At 37.1% G+C, this 22,786-nt stretch overlaps 1 protein-coding gene across 10 annotated transcripts in view; it reads left to right on the forward strand.

The window, feature by feature from the left end:
* Window positions 1–22,786, forward strand: part of SNAP91 (synaptosome associated protein 91) — a 159,664-nt gene that overhangs the window by 55,791 nt on the left and 81,087 nt on the right. For all 10 annotated transcript variants that reach the window (XM_012497051.2, XM_003258285.4, XM_004091097.3 and 7 more), the window contains exon 8: window positions 13,095–13,201. In XM_012497051.2, coding sequence (XP_012352505.1) covers window positions 13,095–13,201 — 107 coding nt within the window. The remainder of the gene's footprint in view (window positions 1–13,094; window positions 13,202–22,786) is intronic.

Raw genomic sequence — 22,786 nt, forward strand, 5'->3', positions numbered from 1 at the left:
GAGAGACAGGCAAATACAAGGAGTCATGGATTACTGGAACACAGACTCACAAGTGGAAACTGCCATAGGAACTAGTGTTGAAGTAGGAAGATCTGAACTGTAATTGATGAATTGTTGGATGCTCAATGTGGCCAAGTCTGAGAATTAAAAACTCTAAGGGAACCCAGTCAGAGGGAGCACCACACTTTTGTTTTACCTCCAGGAGCTCAACTAGGCTCCTATAGTAAATATTAGGGAAAAATCTCCTTGTGCTTCCAGGATGGGGAGGAGAAAAGGAACCATTGTGAAATATGCCAGAGCACTCTTGTCCTTAAGAAGGAGCAACTACTTAACCAGAGCCTCACTTGATGTGCTGAGATTTTATCAGAGCCTAACTGGACTAGGGCAAGAGAAATACCCAACTCTAGCCCACTACATCTATCTTGTCCAAGAGGAGAAGCCAAGAAGCATTTGTGAAGTTCACAGTCCAGAGGCATAGACTCACTAAAAAAGTGAGACCTGAACACAGGACTATGGAACACTTCCCCTCCCTGCACCTTAACACTACGTTAATAAAGATCTATTTACAGCAGTTCTTTTTACTTGGTACATCATGTACAGCTATCAAGAAAAAATTACAAGTCATACTAAATAACAGAAAAACATTCAAAAAGACAGAGCAAGCATCAGAACCCGACATGGCAGGGATGAAGGAATGATCAGACTGGGAATTTAAAGCAATTATGATGAATAGGCTAAGGGCTCCAATGGATAAAATAGGCAGCATGCAAGAACAGATAGGCAATGTAAGCAGAGAGATGGAAATCCTAAAAAAGAACTAAAAAGAAGTACTAGAGAGCAAAACCACTGTGGGCTTATTAGCAAACAGAACATGGCTGAGGAAACAATCTTTAAGCTTGCAGATATATCAGTAGAAACCTCCAAAACTACAAAGCAAAGAGAACAAGGGCTAAAAACAAAAACGTCAGAACAGAATGAGACTGTGGGACAACACAAACAACTAAAAACAAAACAAACATCAGAACAGAATAAGACTGTGGGACAACAACAAAAGGTGTCATATATGTATAATGGAATACCAGAAGGAAAAGAGAGAAAGGAACGAAATATTTGAAATAATAACGACAGAGAATTTTCCCAAATTAATGTCAGACATCAAACCACACATATCCAGGAAGCTCAGAGAACACCAAGTAGAATAAATGCACCCAAAACTACCTTAAGGCATATAATTTTCAAACTATTGAAAATCAAAGATGAAGAAATAAATCATGAAAGAACCAGAGGGAAAAAACACCTTGTCTATGGAGGAGCAAAAATAAGAATTATGTATGACTTCACCTCACAAACCATGCAAACAAGAAGGGAATGGAGTGAAATGTTTAGTGTTGAGACATCCACTTAACCTAGAATTCTTTACCCTGTGAAATAGTTCTTTAAAAGTGAGAGAGAAAGACTTTCTCAGTCAAACACAACTGGGAAGAATTTATTGCCAGTAGATCTGCATTTGCAAAAAATGCTAAAAGAATTTCTGTAGGGAGAAGGAAAATTATATGGGTCAGAAACTTGGATCTACATAAAGAAAAGAAGAATATCAAAAGAAGAGTGAGTGAAGGTAAAATAAAAACTTTTATTTCCCTTATTCTTAGTTGATCTAACAGACAACAGTTTGTTCAAAATAATAATGGCAATAATATATGTTTATGTATTTATCAAGTATATACATAAATGCTTATATATAGGTGAAATGAATGACAGCAATAATACAAGGGATAGTAGGGAGGAATTCAGATATTTTGTTATTATAAGATACACTATCAGTGAAGCATTATGGTGTTATTTGAAAGTGGCCTTGGATTAGTCGTAAATGTACATAGCAAACTCTATGGCAACCACTAACAAAGTAAAAAAGAAGTGTAATTGATATGCTAAGAAAGGAGAGAAAATGGAATCTTATAAAATGCTCATTTAAACCACAAAGGGTAGAAAAAGAGTGGAAGACAAAAATAGGAACAAAGAACAAAGGCAACAAATAGAAAATAGTAACAAATATGGTAGATACTAATCCAACTCTCCCAAAAATCACTTTAACCTCAGTGGTCTAAATGCATCCATTAAGACAGAGATTACCAGAGTAGATCTAAAAACAAGACCCAACTATATGTTGTCTATAGAAAATCTACTTTAAATATAAAGACACACATAAATTAGGAGTACAGAGATGGAGAAAAATACACCATGCTAACACTAATCAAAATAAAGCAAGAGTAGTTATATTAATTTCCAGACATGGCAGACTTCAAAGCAAGGACAGTTATCAAAGATAAAGAAGGACATTTTCTAATGACAAAGGGGTCAATTTTTTCAAACAGATGCAACAGTCCGTAATGTATATGCACCTAACAGCAGATAATCAACAAGTATGTGTGGCAAAAACTGCTAGAACTGCAAGGAGAAACAGATGAATCTACTGATAGAGTTGGATCTTCAACCCCCTCTATCAGTAATGGACAGATTCAGCAGGCAGAAAATCAGTAGGGATGAAGTTGAACTCAACAACACCATCAACTAGATATAATGGACATACATCTATATAGACTACTTGATCTAAAAACAGCAGAATGCACATTCTTCTGAAGCTTGCATAGAACATTCACCAGTAGGGACCACAGTCTGAACCATAAAACACATCTTGACAAATTTAAAATAATAGGAATCATACAGCCATCTGCTCTCAGATCACAGTGGAATTAAACTAAAAATAATAACAAAAATAACTGGAAAATCTCAGAGTAGGTGGAGATTAAACACACTTCTAAATAACACATGGGTCAAAGAAGAAAGCTCAAGAGAAATGTAAGAATATTTTGAACTAAATGACACTGAAAATACACCTTATCAGAATGTGTGGGATGCATTGAAAGCAGTGCTTATAGGGAAATTTGTAATATTGAATGCATATACTAGAAAAGAAGAAAGATCTAAAGTCAGTCACCTAAGCTTCCACCTTGGGAAACAAGAAAAAGAAAACTATTCAAAGTAAATGGAAGAAAATAAATAATAAGAATTAGAGCATAAATCAATGAAATTGAAAACAGGAAATAGAAAAAAAATGATGAAACCAAAAGCTGGTTCTTTGAAAAGATCAATAAAATCAATAAGTCTCTAGCCAGACTAAGAAAAAAAAGAGGACACAAATTACTGATAACAGAAATTAAAGAGGGGAGACCACTACAGATCTTATGGATATTAAAAAGATAAGAGAATATTATGAACAGCTGAATGCCCACAAATTTGATAACCAAATGAAATGGACCAACTCCTTGAAAGATACAATCTATCTGAACTCACACAGGAAGAAATAGACAACCTGGATAGGCCTCTATCTATTAAAGATACTTAGTCAATAATTAATAGCCTTTGAAAACAAAAAACATCAGGCCCACATGGATTTACTGGTGAATTCTACCAAGCATTTAAGTGAGAAATTATACCAATTCTTTACAATCTCTTCCAGAAGATAGAAATAGAGAAAATTCTTCTTAACTCCTTTTATGAGGCCAGCATTACCTTAACATCAAAACCAAAGACACTACAAGAAAAGGAAAGTGGCCGGGCACAATGGCTCACACCTGTAATCCCAGCACTTTGGGATGCCAAAGGGGGCGGATCACTTGAAGTCAGGAGTTCGAGACCAGCCTGGCCAAGATGGTGAAACCCCATCTCTACTAAAAATACAAAAATTAGCTGGGTGTGGTGATGGGCACCTGTAATCCCAGCTACTCACGAGGCCGAGGCAAGAGAATTGCTTGAACCAGGAGGTGGAGGTTGCAGTGAGCTGAGATTGTGCCACTGCACTCCAGCCTGGGCAACAAGAGTGAGACTCCATCTCAAAAAAAAATTAATTTGACTATTACATTACCAAGCCAGGCTATTAAATAGCTAATATTCTCAGATCTGCCTATATCTTATATTATGTCCTGAACCATTCATTTAGTCTTCTAACACTTCTGCTTCAATATTCATAAAACAACTGAGGTAAATTAGCTAATGTCTTAGATGTCTTCCAACATTAATGTCTGAAGGTTGTATTAACTATTGCAATTGCAAATTGAAAATGCAAACTACAGAAAGTACATTATTAGAATTAATACCATGATTTGAATTTTTCATTTATGTATTTTTAATAACCTTTTGCTGTAGGCTTGACTTAAAAAATTCAGTTTGCTTTTGAAATATAACCATGAATAATATTCATCTGAAAAGAAAGTAGAACTCATAATGCCAGCTATGGGGTAAAAAGAAAAATCTTTTCAACAAATTATAGTAGAACAACTGGATATCCACATGGGAAAAAATGAACTTTGAACTTTATCTCAATTAGTTGTTCAAAATATGCCTACAAATTCTTTGATACTCATCCCCTAAAAAGGTATGAATTGGCTGGGCGTGGTGGCTCACACCTGTAATCCCAACAGTTTGGGAGGCCGAGGTTGGCAAATCACTTGAGGTCAGGAATTCAAGACCAGCCTGGCCAACATGGTGAAACCCCATCTCTACTAAAAATGCGAAAAAAAAAAAAAGCCAGGCATGGTGGCACATGTCTGTAGTCCCAACTACTAGGGAGGCTAAGGCAGGAGAATCACTTGAGCTGGGAGGCAGAGGTTGCAGTGAGCCAAGATTATACTGCTCTACTCTAGCCTGGGCAACAAAGGGAGATTTCACCTCAAAAAAAAAAAAAAAGGTATAAACTAACTCCTGTCATCTTCAACGTGAGATGGACTTAGAGACTCACTTCTAATGAATAGAATGAAACTGAAGCAATGGTGTGAAGCTTTGACACTAAGTTATAAGAGGCACCTTGATTTCTTCCTCACTAGTTCTTGCTTAGATCATTTCCAGCAGTAAAGTTGTGAGGACACTCAGACAGCCTTTTAGAGAGTTCCATACAGCAAGAAACTGAGACCTTCTGTCAACAGGTATGTGAGTGAGCCACCCTACAAGCAGAACCTTTGGCCCCAGACCACTGATGGCTACAGGCATGGCCAGCAGTTTGACTGTAACTTCATGAGGTCCTGAGCCAGAATCATCCAGCTAAGCCACTTCCAAATTCATGACTTATAAGCTGCGTGAGTCCAGAAATTTATTTGTTGCTTTAACTGCTAAATTTTGGAGTAATTTGCTATTCAGTAGTAGATAATATGCCTCACAGCAGCCCTAGAAGTGAAATCAAAAGAATTACTGGCCTAAATATAAAGGTTAAAACTAAAAAGCTTCTAGAAGAAAACAAGGACTAGGCAAAGATTTCTTAATTAAAATACAGAAAACACGAACTATAAAAGAGAAAGTTAACAAGTTAGACTTCATCAAAATTACTCATGCTCCTCAAAAGACATCATTAAGAATGAAAATACAAGTCACAGAGGAGGAGAAAGTATATGTATTTATGTTTTAGGGATGCCTATCAAGAACATATAAAGAACTCAGTAATGAAGACAACTCAATTTTTATAATGTACAAAAGATTTGAACAGACACTTTACAAAAGAAGATATAAAATGGCTAATAAGCATATAAAAATTATCAATGTCATCGGTTACTGAGGAAATGTAAACCAAAATCACAGTGAGATACCTTTTGGACCTACTAGACTCAACTAAAATTAAAACTACTGGTGGTATCAAGTATTAGTGAGGATGTACAGTAACTGGAACTCGTATACACATCTGATAGAAATGTAAAATGGTAAAACGTCAAATGATTTTACCATTTTACATTTACTGTTTTACTTAAAAAGTTAAACGTACACCTAACTTATGACCCACTAGGATCATATCCTGTATACTTACCCAAGGGAAATAAAAACCAGTATCCATACAAGGACTAGCACATGAATGTTCAAAAATGTTCATAATAGAAAAACCATGAAGAAACTAAATATTCATTAATAGGTACATAGATAATAACAAAATAAGATGTATACATATTATACAATGCTATTCAACAATAAAAAGGAATTAACTGTTACATTTATTTAATAACATAAATGAATTTCAAAATCATTAGGTTCAAAGAAGCCAAAGAAAAGAGAGTGCATAATGTATGGCTATTTACATAAAATTTTAGAAAATGCAAACTAACTTACAGTGACAGAAAGGAGACCAGTGGTTACCCATGGTTCAGAGTGGAGGAAGGAAAGAACTGCAAAGGGACACAAGAAATTTCTTGAGAGTAATAAAAATGTTCTGTACTGCTATGGTTTGAATGCTCCCTCCAAAACTCATATTGGAATTTAATTGGCATTGTGATGGTATTAAGAGGTGAAACTTTTAAGAGGTGACTTTTGTCAGGCATGCACTCTCTCACCACGTGATACCTTCTGACATGTTATGATGCAGCAAGAAGGCCCTTATTAGATACAGCCCCTTGATCTTGGACTTCCAGCCACAAGAACTGTGAGCCAAATAAATCTTTCTTTACAAATTATCCAGTGTGCGGTATTCCATGATAGCAGCAGAAAATGGACTGACATGTACCTTGCTTGTGACAGTAATTGATGTTGCATATAACCGTCGACACATAAAATCTACATCTTAAATGAATGTAATATATTATATATAAATAATGTCAGTAAATTTTATTTAAAATTTAAAGAGAAAAGGAAATTACAGACCAATATCTCTCATGAACATAGTTGAAAAATCCTCAACAAGATATTAGCAAATTAAATCCAACAATGTATAAAAAGAATTCTAAACCATGACCAAGGGGATTTACCCAGGTATGCAAAGCTGGTTCAACATTTGAAAATCAATTAATATAATCTGCCACATCAATAAGCTAAAAGAGAAAAATCATATCATGTCAGTAGATACAAGAAAAACATTTGATGAAATCCAACACCCATTCATGATAAAAATCATCAGTGAACTAGGAATAGAGGGGGAACTTCATCAACTTGATAAAGAATATGTACAGAAAACTTAATAGCTAACATCATATTTAATGGTGAAAAAGCTAGAAGCTTTCCCAGTAAGATCAGGAGGAAGGCAAAGTGTCCCCTCTCACCACTGCTTTTCACCATCATACTAGAAGTTCTAGCTAATGCAGTAAGACAAGAAACGGAGATGAAAGGTATACAGATTTGGGATGGAGCAATAAGACTTCTTTGTTCCCAGATTATATGACCATCTATTGTAGAAAATCCAAAAGAATCAACAAAAAATACTTCTGGAACTAATAAGCAATTATAGCAAACTTGCAAGAAAAAAATGGTTAATGTACAAAAGTCAGTTGCTTTCTGATATACTAGCAATGAACAAGCAGAATTTGAATTTAAAAACACAATGCCATTGACATCAGCACTCCCTAAAATGAAATACTTAGGTATAAACTTAACAAAATGTCTCTAAGATCTATATGAGGAAAACTATAAAACTCTTATGAAAGAAATCAAACAACTAATAAATGGAGAGATGTTCCATGTTCATGGATAAGAAGGTTCAATATTGTGAATATGTCAGTTCTTTCCAACATGATCTATAGATTCATTGCAATAGTATTCAGTATTTCAGCAAGTAACTGTGGATATTGACAAACTGATTCTATCAGGTAAAAGACCCAGAATAGCCAACACAATATTGTTGAAGAAGAACCAAGTTGAAGGACTGACCTATCCCACTTTAAAACCTACTGTAATGCTACAATAATCAAGATATTGTGGTATTGGCAAAAGAATAGACAAATAGATCAGTGGAACAGAATAGAGAGCCCAGAAATCAACCCCTATTAATATAACCTGATCTATAATAAAGGAGCAAAGACAATCTTTTGAACAAATGGTGCTGGAACAACTGGACATTCATACATCAAAAAAATTAATCTGGACACAGACCTTATACCCTTTACAAATATTAACTCAAAATGGATCATAGACCTAAATGTAAAATGCAAAACTGTAAACATCCTAGAAGGTAACATAGGAGAAAACCTAAATAACTTTGGATATGGTGGTGACTTTTTAGATACAACATCAGAGGCGTGATCCATGAAAGAAATAATTGATGAGCTGGACTTTATTACAATTAAAAACTTCTGCTCCATAAAAAGACAGTGTCAAGAAAAGGGTAAGATGTGCCACACACTGGAAGACAATATTTGCAAAAAACCACATCTGATAAAGGACTGTTGTCCAAAATATACAAAGAACTCTTAGAACTAAAAAATAATAAAACAACCCAGTTAAAAATGGGCTAAAAACTTTGATACCTCACCAACAAAGATATGCAGATATTATCCTGTGCTAAAAGGAAATGCACTATCAATCCATGAAAAGGCGTGAAGGAATCTTAAATGCATATTACTAAGTGAAGCCCGTCTGAAAAGGCATGTTTTCAGCTCTCTGACATTCTACAAAAGGCAAAGCTATGAAGACAATAAAAAAGATCATTGGTGTTTAGTGGATGTCTCATTCTGTCTCCCAGACTGGAGTGCAGTGGCACGAACACAGCTCACTGCAGCCTTGACCTTCTGGGCTCAAGTGATTCTCCTGCCCCAGCCTCCCGAGTAGCTGGGATGACAGACAGGCACCACCACTCCTGGCTAATTTTTGAATTTTTTTTTTTTTGTAGACATAGGGGCTTGCTGTGTTGCCCAAGCTGGTCTCAAACTCCCAGGTTCAAGCAATCTTCCCGCCTCAGCCTCCCACAGTACTGGGATTATAGGCATGAGCCACCATGCCTGGCCAGATTTTTAGGACAGTGAAAATACTCTGTATGATACTAAAATGGTGGATTCATGTCATTATACATTTGTCCAAACTCATAGAATGTACAACACCAGGAGTGAACAGTAATGTATGCTATGGACTTGAGGTGATAATGATGTTCAATGTAGGTTCATCAGTTGTAACTAATATGGCACTGTTTTCGGAGGTGTTGATAATGGGGGAGGCTGTGCATGTTTAGGATCAGGGATAATATGGGAAATCTCTGTAACTTCTGTTTAATTTTGTTGTAAACCTAAAACTACTCTTTAAAGAAGTATTTTTCTAAAAAAAAAAAAGAAGTCAGGATATATCGCTTTCCCCTATGCATAGTCACTATGGTAAAGTTCCATTTGCAGAAGACAAGGAAAAAGTACTTTCAGTAGTGTTCAAGGACTTTCCTCAAGAATATCTGGAGAACTCGTTAAAGCCCAGGTTGCTGAACCTGTTACCCAGAGTTTCTAATTCAGTAAGTCTGAGGTGGGGCCTGAGAATTTGCATTCCTAATAAGGGCCAAAGTCATGCTGTTCCTGGTGGTTTAGGGACTTTAGTTTGGGAATCATTGTATTAGAACCACTCCCAGATGTTCAGACTAGCATTTTGAATTCACACATTTTGGCATATTCACCTAATTAGATACATTTTGAGGCAGGTGTGTTTTTTCATTTGTTTCCCTGATAGTGCTAGGAGTTAACCTTATGAATATGTTGTGGGTTAATTTTAATCAAGGATTTCGTGACCAATACTTTACACCTAATATTGGAATCAATATTGGTGCTATAAATCTTCACAAATGCTTTATTGCTATAATGAAACTCTGACTTGTGAGTAAGCTGTCTCCCTGACTAATGGTCATTAGTAATAGCTTATGTAGAAACTCTCAGTTTGTCTTTCAGAGATGATAATCTTTTCCATTTGGTTTCTTTCCTAGGACAATTATCCTTCAAAAGTTAATACTAGTATGACAAGGGTAATTTATCACAGCTTTACAAAGGTTCATGTTACAAACATCAAATTTGATCATTTCGAATAATGAAAATTAACATATGTTACCTTTACTGTGAAAGAAAGGTAGAGGCTCATTTTTGGATGACCAATCCCCTCTGTAAAAGTGCTGATTTCCCTAGGCCCTGCACTGGTCTGGACAGGGGAGCCTCATTAGCTGTGCCTGTGTCAGTGAAATAGAACATGTTGCCTTTCTGTGTCAATGCCACTATTATAGAAACAATTATGAGATTATAACCTAAATCCACAATGATCGAGTGCTTTTCATTGCTGAGTCCTAAATTATCATGAAGGATGCAAACAATTTTAAAAGTATCCAGAGGAGACAGAAAAAAAATTGGTTAAAATTTTGGTCACTGATTCTAAAAGGAAATTGAGATATTCCGCTTGATTTTTTTTATATTATTGCTGAAGATCAGATGCAAAGATATAAACTCAGATTATACTAAAGAGAAGTAATTTGGGTATTTGAAATTATTTATATGAAGATTGTTGTAAAAAGAGAGAACAAAAAGTATGTTTTGCCAGAATAAATCCTTATTTTCAAATTTCTTAACAAGAAAAGACTTTCCTCTTATAGCACCGTGAGTTTATCCATTGCATTAGAAAACAGGACAGAGTGGATAAAGAAAGTATCCTTAGATTTGGTCATTTTTTAAAAGACTGTCTTTTCTCTAAACTCCTAGCAAGTAGGAAACAGTATGTGTTTGTTTTCTTGATCTTTTTGCTTCCCTTAAATACCCTGCAGGGGAGGTCCATGTAAAAAGTAAAATTACCCAAAGACTGTCAACAGAAGGTAATGAGTAACTGCTCTTGATCATTAGTTCTTTGTGTAATTATATATTATTAAACTTCCCTTAAGAAAATTAAAAATACTTCTGAGGTAGTAAAATTACATGCTGAATGAAACAACTCTCAAGTATGAGAGAATATTAAAATAGCATATGTAACCAAAACAGCATGGTACTGGTACCAAAACAGAGATATAGACCAATGGAACAGAACAGAGCCCTCAGAAATAATACCACACATCTACAACTATCTGATCTTTGACAAACCTGACAAAAACAAGAAATGGGGAAAGGATTCCCTATTTAACAAATCGTGCTGGGAAAACTGGCTAGCCATATGTAGAAAGCTGAAACTGGATCCCTTCCTTACACTTTATACAAAAATTAATTCAAGATGGATTAAAGACTTAAATGTTAGACCTAAAACCATGAAAATCCTAGAAGAAAACTTAGGCAATATCATTTAGGACATAGGATGGGCAAGGACTTCATGTCTAAAACACCAAAAGCAATGGCAACAAAAGCCAAAATTGACAAATGGGATCTAATTAAACTAAAGAGCTTCTGCACAGCAAAAGAAACCACCATCAGAGTGAACAGGCAACCTACAGAATGGGAGAAAATTTTTGCAGTCTACTCATCTGACAAAGGGCTAATATCCAGAATCTACAATGAACTCAAAGAAATTTACAAGAAAAAAACAACCCCATCAAAAAGTGGGCAAAGGATATGAACAGACACTTCTCAAAAGAAGACATTTATGCAGCCAACAGACACAAGAAAAAATGCTCATCATCACTGGCCATCAGAGAAATACAAATCAAAACCACAATGAGATACCATCTCACACCAGTTAGAATGGCCATCATTAAAAAGTCAGGAAAACAACAGGTGCTGGAGAGGATGTGGAGAAATAGGAACACTTTTACACTGTTGGTGGAACTGTAAACTAGTTCAACCATTGCAGAAGACAGTGTGGTGATTCCTTGGGGATCTAGAACTAGAAATACCATTTGACCCAGCCATCCCATTACTGGGTATATACCCAAAGGATTATAAATCATGTTGCTATAAAGACACATACACATGCATGTTTATTGTGGCACTATTCACAATAGCAAAGACTTGGAACTAACCCAGATGTCCAACAATGATAGACTAGATTAAGAAAATGTGGCACATATACACCATGGAATCCTATGCAGCCATAGAAAATGATGAGTTCATGTCCTTTGTAGGGACATGGATGAAGCTGGAAACCATCATTCTCTGCAAATTCTCACAAGGACAAAAAACCAAACACTGCATGTTCTCACTCTTAGGTGGGAATTGAACATTGAGAACACTTGGACACAGGAAGGGGAACATCACACACCGGGGCCTGTTGTGGGGTGGGGGGAGGCAGGAGGGATAGCATTAGGAGATATACCTAATGTAAATGATGAGTTAATGGGTGCAGCAAAACAACATGGCACATGTATACATATGTAACAAACCTGCACGTTGTGCACATGTACCCTAGACTTAAAATATAATAAAAATATATATATAAATTTTAAAAAATACTGAAAAAATAGCATATGTTAAACCATGTGCAAATATAAAATAATGAACTTATAAAGAAGATGCTAGGCCATCAGGTATAATCCAGAGTTGCCTGGGAACTACTGTAGACAGACATGGCCTGCTGTGTCTCCATCTGCAGTGTCAATAATTATTGACTGAATGATCAATGAATAACTGATTAAAACACTGATGAAGTACTGGTTTTCTTCAAAGCATGTGTGTAAAAATTATACTCTCATATTGCAAGTGTAATGGAGCTGTAGTTCCCTAATGACTGAATTCTGGTCTTGAGAGTGTGAAAGAGAACAGCAAAATAAGCTTCCATTTTTCTGTCTAGAAAGCTAAAGGTTGAGAGAGAGAACATAAATAGACTAGAAAGTCATGAAAGATATAGTAAAACAAATTTTTTCACAAAAGTCTACTGTTTTATAAATAAAAGCCACATCATGATGTTTGAAAGAAATAATTTATGACCAATAAAAGCAAGTATCAACTTAGTGTAGAAAACTTAAATTCTTTAATTCAGGAAGGTTTATTGATTATTGCCTTATAATTTATAGATTATTAGTTTATTGTGAGCTAATAAGAAAATAAGGATTCTGTAGAATGCAGTCATAAATTTTGAGATTATCCTGAGGAAGAATTTGCTGCTATTTTCCAAGACAGGATATTGGGATATATGGAACATGAATTAGCCAGTTGTGGCAATTCATATATTCTTCTACTTTAGTTCTGTTTTCATTATTTAAATTGTTTTATTTGAGACAGATGATTATCTTGGAACATAACACTTTTCTTAATCTATTCAGGTTCCCTTTGTTTAGGTGCCTTAATACCTCATATAAGTTTTACTGCCAAGTGTTTTGATTCAAACATTAATTAAGTTTTAAGTAGTAATCTTAACATAAGCTTAGAAAAAAATAGAACATAATACTCTTTTCAAATTGCTTATCTCTTTATCTTTTCTAGAAAAGTTTTTTGAAATGAAGAAAGGACAATGTAAAGATGCTCTAGAAATTTACAAACGATTTCTAACTAGAATGACACGAGTGTCTGAATTTCTCAAGGTTGCAGAGGTAAGTAATATTAAGTTTTCTTGGGAATATAATTTTTTAAATATTTGCTCGTGTATTTGGAGTATATAATAGAAGGTATAAGAGAGTCACAGTGTATTAGGGTTGGAAGTGCCTCGGAGTCACAGTATTTTAAGGTTGGAAGTGACTTTGGAAGTCATCTCATCCAACTTCTCACTCAGAGCTGTACTCTGTACTCCTCCATCCTAATCAGATGATCATTCTGCATTCAAATAAAAGTTTCATGGATAATAAGCTAATTTGCTGCTTTGCAAGGTGGTCCATTCCTCCATTCCACCTAATAGCTATCTTTAATTTTTAGAAAATCCTTTATTTTCATTGAACCTTAGGTTTGTCTTTAGAAAAGTCTGTTTATTACTTTTAGCATGTAAATGATAAATCATAAATTCTGACCTTTCTTACTTTGACAATGATTTATACACAATGAAAAATAAAACAGAAAGCATAATTTGTTTTATAAAGTTTATAAATTGTTTCTTCAGGATGTATCTTTATACTTGATTAGAATACCTGTGTAACTATGCTGTTGGTGTTCCTGAAATTATCTGTGAATTGGTATTTTCTCTTATAAAATCCAATTAATGATTCATGCTGATATTGAAAACTATGACATTGTTATTATAGTCCTTTGGAAGAATGACAGTTGTATTTTTATCTTACATGTCAATTAACTGATTACTGGGAACTGATTGGAATGTTGTATGAAAGAGGTTCTAAGGCTCAGCAGCAAACCATACAGTGCTGCGGATGTGGGACATTCATGCCATGTTTTTGCTGTTTTTGTCATTTTGAGAGTATACTGCAAGAACAAGCATTTTATACACACAATTTAAGAAGTACTCTAGTCCATGCATTGTGTTTAAAATCTTTTATTCATAGAAGTAATAATTGTCACATGCAAATTCTGGGACCAAAATAATATCACAAAATGCTGATTGTTGAACTTTCACCCATACAACATGTAATTAGAATAAAAATCTTTTTTAAATATAAGGGAAACAAAAGGTAAAGATTAGCTTATGTAAATTGTATATATATTAAAGCACATTCATGTTTCTTTCCTCATGGGTTTATCAATGTTGGTAGTCTATAAGAAATGATAGCATTGCTTGAAATATTTTCTTTTGCTGCTATACAGATGTTATTTTTTGTATTTGGTATGATTCTGACATGGTTTAACCGTAATTATCAGCCTAATCTAGTAAAATTTGCCTAATTTCTTTCTGTGAAAAGATACATTATGCCTAAGTACCAAGAACAGATTATTTTATTGTTTCATTAAATCTTGGTGTACATTCATCTCAGTTTCTCATTTGTTATTGTATATAAGTAAGGAGCTGGCATGTGGCAGTCTGGAGTACACATTTCTCTAATCAGCATTACAAGGCTGGGCTCAAGATTCCCATGAGAAAAGTTCTGCTTATGTGTCAATTCCTTCTGTTTTAACATGTAAAATTTTACTTTTTGTCTGTTGATACCTCATGTTAGCACAAGCCCAACTGAGGCCATTGAGAAAGAGATATACAAAAATCAGATGTCACTATAAGAGTCTGTCTTTAAATAACTGGATAATAAATTTAAAAATTATTTTTATATGAACATTATGATTAAGACTTTTTCATAGAATGAATACTCATTTACAAAATTATTTTTAATAGAGTAAACATTAAATCACAATGGGACAATCATAACCATTTGTGTTTTCTTTCACATTTAAATCACATTGTTCATAATTTGAACACACAATGTTTGAATACCAGTGTTGAGTGGTTTTGTTATGATTGCTTAGTATGGAAATTTTTCAACCAATGTACAAATCTCTCTCTACTGTATAGTACTCATGTGGTCTATGTATGGATTCGTACTCAATAGCTCTCCCATAGTTAGTAACATTTACCTGAAGAGTCTTAAGAAGACTTCTAGAATATGATTTTCAAAATACAACTTTATATATTGGTTATTTGGGAAACAGTAAGTTTCTTATTGTATTAAAGAAAAGGTAAAGTAGTTGAACAAGTTCAATGGAAATATTCAAATTTCTTAAATTGCTTGAAGTACAGAAAACTTACTGTGCCTTATATTCTTATCTGAAGTCTCCTATGGCAGATAAGTAAAACTTTGTAAAATAATTTTTACAGGTAAGACATGTTTCTGCTAAATACTCTTCTCTTTTATAGAACCAAGTTATTCTTAGTTTTCTATTCTAAGGTAGATATTGGAATCGTAGGAGTTACGTCTCCCAGAATATTTGCAGACAGAAAGTGATGAGATTTCTGTAACACACTTCAATCCTCTAATGATATTGTGGTTCAGAAGTTCAGAGCAATAAAAATAGCAATGTTGAGGAAGAATTCCTAAATTGTCTCTTTGAACACAATTATCCATTTAATGGAAATACATCACCTTTTCCTGAAGTGATTTCAGTATTAGGGATCCATAATATTTTTATTTTAAAAAAATGCCTCTTTCAGTGCCTTCTTAGCACAGTAGGCAGCGAGTCATTCTCATAAAAATGCCTCATTTGTTCATATTAATATTTTTAAATGGATCATCTAAAGTAGTGTGAAAATGTACAAATAAACAGAATGCGGTTGCTTTAATTGATAATTTCCCTAATTTTTGATAATATAAGTGGGTTTAGGGAAGCATCAGTGGCTAAACTGTTCCTAAAGCCAGAGTTCAGTCATTAGAAGGTGAATTCCAGAGAGGGAAGGAAGACGGCCAACTAGACAAAGCTAGCAAATGCCTCTCCCACCAAGAGGAACCAAAATATCGAGTGAATCATCATGCTGATGATCAACAGATCTTTTGAGAGAAAATACTGAAAGTCAATAGAGAGGCAACACAGTTGCCTTCAACATAGTTAAGAGGGAGGAAGCTGGGAAGCCTGCTCGGAGCCACCACATGCCAGCTGCAGTAAAACATGACCATAGGTGCCCATCCCCCAAGGCTCTCCATCTTGCTCTGCAGTTCCTGTTCTCTACTGGCCAGGAGCTGCCATTGCTGCAGGACCAGGATGAATGCCCCCTCGCCTGCTGGCCCCTCCCAAGATTGCCTGCCTGGCCACTCCCACAGGAGGATATCCACAGCGCAACCCCCGCTTCCCTACCTGAGTGTTTTGCTGGTGGCCTGGAAGCGGTCCAGCACCCCCAGCACAGCCAGTGCTTGACCCCGAGGGGCCAGAAGACAAATCTGCAGGCCTGGTTTCAACTCCCTGGGACTCAGGCACACTGCCCACGAGTATGTTGCTGAGATCTATGGCCTGAACTCGAGTGGAGGAAGAGCCCCCAGCGTCAGAACAAAAAGAAGACTGTGACTTAGGTTCTTATGCTGGTGCAGGTTCTTGTACAAATATAGGAGCTGGGTGTCCCTCCCTTCACAAGACCCGTCTGGGAAGGGTGCGGCCTGAAAGCCACAGCTTCTTTCCCAGGGAGCCCTGCAGCCCACATCATCTGGAACAGCTCGGTGATCTGGGAGCAGAAGGCTTGGAACAAGTCTAGCCAGTCAAGATGCTCCCAGGGCAGACACTGGAGGAAGACCTGTTGGGTCAGAAGAGCACAAGCTGAGTGGGCCCGACAGCTGTCTGCCAGGCTGGAAACCCTGGGCCACAGGCACTTTTCCACTTGCGTACACATGATACCATTGCCCTGCCCAGGGATCCTTCACCCCAACCCACTGCAACACCAGACCGCTAGTAGTTATATCCCACAACCTGCTCTGACTCTCACAAGCACAGTGGGCCCCCCAAGAGTTAGAGATCTCCTGATGATCTCTCAGCTGGGACCACCCCTAAAGGGAGAGGGTAGCACAGCCTGCCAAAGCCCCCTTTTGGACAAAGAAAACATGGGTGCAGCACCAGTACTTGAAGGGGACAGCACCAAGGCCCAAGGCCTGGAAACAAACTTGGACAGGGAGTTATCTCTTGGCCCCTGCCTCCCCTCCCCAGAGCACTGCCACATACACACTGAAAAATAAGAGGTGCCTGGCTGAGTAAGAGTGTATCTGCTGGCCCTGATGTCACTGTGAAGAGCCATCTACGAGAATGCAACCTGAATTGCACCACCAAACAAAAATACATTGTTTCACCATGCAATACCTCTGAAACGCACCGCAGGAACCCATCTATAACCTCAGAACCTAGAACAGAGCCCTGACCCTCTGACAGCACTCAGAAACGAAACCAGTCAACTATATACAACATTCACCACAGTCAACCCTTAAGGGAAAAAAGAATGTAAAAACAAAAAGCCCTATCCAAATAAAAGCAAATTGACAAAAAGAAAAGCCAGCTCCCTCAGATGAGAAGGAATCAGCTCAAGAACTTAGGCGATGCAAAAAGTCAGTGTTTTGTTTACCTCTAAAGGATGGCATTAGCTCCCTAGCAATGGATCCTAACCACATTGAAATGTCTGAAATTATAGACACAGGATCCAGAATCTGGATGGCAAGGAAGCTCAATAAGATCCAAGAGAAAGGTGAAATCCAATCCAAGGAAGCCAGGAAAATGATCCAAGATATGAAAGATGACATAGCTATATTTAAAAAGAACTAAACTGAACTTCTACAATTGAAAAGTTCACTACGGGAATTTCAAAATGCAGTTGGAAGCCTTAATGACAGACTAGATCATACAGAGGAGAGAATTTCAGAGCTTGAAGACCAGTCCTTTGAATCAACCCAGTCAGACAAAAATAAAGAAAAAAGGAATTTTACAAAATGAACAAAACCTCCAAGAAATCAGGTATTAAGTAAAGCAACCAAACCTACAATTCATTGGCATTCCTGAGAGAGAAGAGAGAGTGAGCAACTTGGAAAACATATTTGAGGATGTAATCCACAAAAATTTACCCAGTCTTGCTGGAGAGATTGACATGTGAATACAAGAAATTCAGAGAACCCCTACAAGATACTATACAAGATGACCATCCCAAGGCACATAGTCATCAGGCTTTCCAAGATCAACACAAGAAAAAATCTTAATGGCAGCTAGAGAAAAGGATCAAATCACCTATAAAAGGAACCTCATCAGGCTAATGGCAGACTTCTCAAAAGAAACTTTACAAGCCAGAGATGGGTAGCCTATTTTTAGCATTCTTAAAGAAAAGAAATTCCAACTAAGAATTTCATAACCCACCAAACTAAGTTTCATAAGTGAAAGTGAAATAAAATCTTTCCCAGACAAGCAGTTGCTAAGGGAATGTGTTACCAATCAACTGGCCTTAAAAGACGTGCTTAAGGGAGTTCTAAACTTGGAAACAAAAGAAACCTGCTACCACAGAAACACATATAAGTACATAGTCCATAGTTCCTACAAAGCAACTTTACAATTGAGACTATAAAGCAACCAACTAACAATACCATGACAGGAATGAAACCTCACATATGAATACTAACCTTGAATGTAAATGGTACAAACACTGGACTGAAAAGACACAGAGTGGCAAGTTGGATTAAAGAAAAGACCCAACCTTCTGCTGTCTTCAGTACATCCATCTCATGTAATGACACCCATAGCTTCAAAGTAAAGGGATGAAAAAAGATCCATCATACCAACAGAAAACAAAAAAGGACAGAGATTGTTGCTCTTGTATCAGATAAAATAAACTTAAAACCAACAAAAGTAAAAAAAAAGAAAAAGTACAAAGAAGGGCATTACATAATGATAAAGGGTTCAGTTCAACAAGAAGACTTAATATTCAGCCAGAGGTGAGAGTTTAGGGGGAAAAAAGACTTAACTGTCCTAAATATATACACACCCAACATTGGAGCACCTAGATTTATAAAAGAAGTACTTCTTGACCTAATAAAAGACAGACAGCCACACAACAATAATGAGGGACTTCATAACCCCACTGAAAGCATTAGACAAATCGTTGAGGCAGAAAACTAACAAAGAAATTATGAACTTAAATTTGACACTAGACCAATTGGATCTGGTAGACATCTACAGACTACTCCACCCAACAACCACAGAATATATGTTCTTGTCACCTGTACAGGGTACATACTCTAAGATCCACCATATGCTCAGCCATAAAGCATATCTCAATAAATTAAAAAAATCAAATCATAACAAGTATATTCATAGACCACAGTAGAATAAAAATAGAAAGCAACACCAAGAGGAACTCTCAAAACCACACAATTACATGGAAACTGAACAACTTGTTCCTGAATGACTATTGGGTAAACAACAAAATTAAGGCAGAAACCAAACATTCTTTGAAACAAATGAAAACAGACACAACCTACTAAAATATCTGGGAGGCAGCAAAGGCGGTTTTACGAGGAAAGTTTATAGCACTAAATGCCTACATCAAGAAGTTAGAAAGATCTCAAATTGATAAACTAACTTCACACATAAAGGAACTAGAAAAACAAGAACAAACTAATCCCAAAGCTAGCAGAACAAAACAAATAGCCAAAATCAGAGCAGAACTAAATGTAATCAACAAGAAGAGGGGATCGTGGTGGATGGGAGGCAGGACTAGATTGCAGCTGAAACTTGAACCGACAGAGCAGCATATGGAGGCTCGCATTGTGAATTTTTGCTCCAGAACGACTGCAGGAATAAATCAGGAAACCTGAGATGACCCACAGACCCCCTGAAGAAAGCAGATTGCTCCTACAAGGCCCAGGAGACACCCCAAATACTGTGAGTGCCCAAACTGTGGAGGTGGGAAAGGGAGATCGTCTGCCCCTGAACACACCCCTACTGGGGAAACTGTAGGCCTAGATAACAGGAGAAGATTTTGACCTTACCTGGAACTGAGTCAATTTAGAAAGCCAAGCAAAATACAGGGATAGAAGAAGCAGTGAAAAAAATCCCTGTGGGCTTACTGGGTCCCCTAGCAAGCCATTTTTGCCTGGCCTTACAGGGGTCCTTCAGGATGGTGGCCAGAGGCACTGGGAAAAGGCCACAGGGAGAAAGAAATCTCCAGCTGAATTTTTGAGTTTTAACAATTTGAACTGATTGAGAAGCCTCTTGGCCAGAACTCGGGGAGGAGTGTGAATCTGGTGTGCAGACACCACAGGCAGGGGAAGAAGAAAAGCCATATTTGCCTTCCCAGCTGGGAGGTGGGTAGCCTGGGGCAAGTTCTCAGCCCTGCTTGCCCACTGCCTGGAAACACATTCAGTGCTGTTGCTGGGGGGCACAGTGGGAGTGAGACTGGTCTTTTGGATTGCATGGGAGCTGGGTGAGGCCTGTGACTGTCAGCTTTCCCCCACTTCCCTGACAACCTGCATGACACAGTAGAGACAGTCATAACCCTCCTAGGAACATAACTGTTGACCTGGGAACCTCACCCCCAACCCCCTCAGCAGCTGCAGCAAGACCCACCCAAGGAAAGTCTGAACTCAAACATGCCTAGCCCTGCCCTTGCCCAGTGGTCCTTCCCTACCTACCCTGGTAACTGAAGACAAGGGGCATATACTCTTGGGAGTTCCGGGGCCCTGCCTCCCACCTCTTCCTCCCCATACCACCACAGCTGACCCTGTCTAGAAAGTGCCACCTCCTGGCAGGAGGCCAACCAGCACAAAAATAGTGCATTAAACCACCAAAGCTAAAAACCCTCACAGAGTTTTCTGCCACCTCCACCAGAACAGATGCTGGTATCCATAGCTGAGAGACCCACAGACAGTTCTCATCACAGGACTCTGTGAGACAACCCCCAGTACCAGCCTGGAGCCTGATAGACTTGCTGGGTGGCTAGATCCAGCAGAGAGAGAACAATCATTACAGCTTGGCTCACAGGAAGCCACATCCGTAGGAAAAGGGGGAGAGTACTACATCAAGGGAAGACCCCATGGGACAAAAGAATCTGAACAACAGCCTTCAGCCCTAGACTTCCCCTCTGACAGAGCCTACCCAGATGAGAAGGAACCAGAAAACCAACTCTGATAATATGACAAAACAAGATTCTTTAAATCCTCCAAAAAAATCACACTAGCTCACCAGCAATGGACCCAAACCAACAAATCCCTGATTTACCTGATAAAGAATTCAGGTTAGTTATTAAGCTAATTAGGGAGGCACCAGAGAAAGGCGAAGCCCAGTGTAAGGAAATCCAAAAAATGATACAAGAAGTGAAGGGAGAAATATTCAAGGAACTAGATAGCATAAATAAAAACAATCAAAACTTCAGGAAACAATGGACACACTTACAGAAATGCAAAATGCTCTGGAAAGTCTCAGCAATAGAATTGAACAAGTAGAAGAAAGAAATCCATAGCTCAAAGACAAGGTCTTCAAATTAACCCAATCTAGCTAAGAAAATACGAACAAAGCCTCCAGGAAGTCTGGGATTTTGTTAAACAACCAAACCTAAGAATAATTGGTGTTCCTGAGGAAGAAGAGAATTCTAAAAGTTTGGAAAATATATTTGGGGGAATAATTGAGGAAAATTTCCCCAGCCTTGCTAGAGACCTAGACATACAAATATAAGAAGCACAAAGAACATCAGGGAAATTCATCACAAAAAGAATGTTACCTAGACACATTGTCATCATGTTGTCTAATGTTAGGATGAAGGAAAGAATCTTAAGAGCTGTAAGACAGAAGCACCAGGTAACCTATAAAGGAATAGTTATACCTTTAAAAGTATAACTATAAGTTTAGATTGTAGATTAACAACAGATTTCTCAGCAGAAACCCTACAAGCTAGAAGGGATTGAGGCCCTATCTTCAGCCTCCTCAAATAAAACAATTATCAGCCAAGAATTTTGTATCCAGTGAAACTAAGCTTCGTATATAAAGGAAAGATATAGTCTTTTTCAGACAAATGAATGCTGAGAGAATTCACCACTACCAAGCCACCACTACAAGAACTGCTAAAAGGAGCTCTAAATCTTGAAACGAACTCTGGAAACACATCAAAACAGAACCTCTGTAAAGCATAAATCTCATAGGACCTATAAAACAAAAATATAATTTAAGAAACAAAAACAAAAAACCAAGGTATACAGGCAACAAATAGCACAGTGAATGGAATGGTACCTCACATCTCACTACTAACATTGAATGTAAATGGCCTAAATGCTCCACTTAAAAGATACAGAATTGCAGAATGGATAAGAATTCACCAGCCAACTACCTGCTGCCTTCAAGAGACTCACCTAACACATAAAGACTCGCACAAACTTAAGGTAAAGGGATGGAAAAAGACATTTCAGAAAAATGGGCACCAAAAGTGAGCAGGAAGAGCTATTCTTATATCAGACAATACAAACTTTAAAGTAACAGCAGTTAAAAAAGACAAAAAAAGGACATTATATAATGATAAAAGTCTCATCCAACAGGAAAATATTACAATCCTAAACATATATGTACCTAACATTGGCGCTCCCAAATTTATAAAAACAATTACTAATAGACCTAAGAAATGAGATAGCAACACAATAATAGTGGGAGACTTCAATACTCCACTGACAGCACTAGACAGGTCATCAAGACAGAAAGTCAACAAAGAAACAATGAATTTAAACAGTACCCCGGAACAAATGGACTTAACAGATGTATATAGAACATTCCATCCATCAACCACAGAATATACATTCTATTCAATAGCA

This window comes from Nomascus leucogenys, chromosome 18 (genome assembly GCF_006542625.1).
Source record: "Nomascus leucogenys isolate Asia chromosome 18, Asia_NLE_v1, whole genome shotgun sequence".
NCBI classification, from domain to species: Eukaryota; Metazoa; Chordata; class Mammalia; order Primates; family Hylobatidae; genus Nomascus; species Nomascus leucogenys.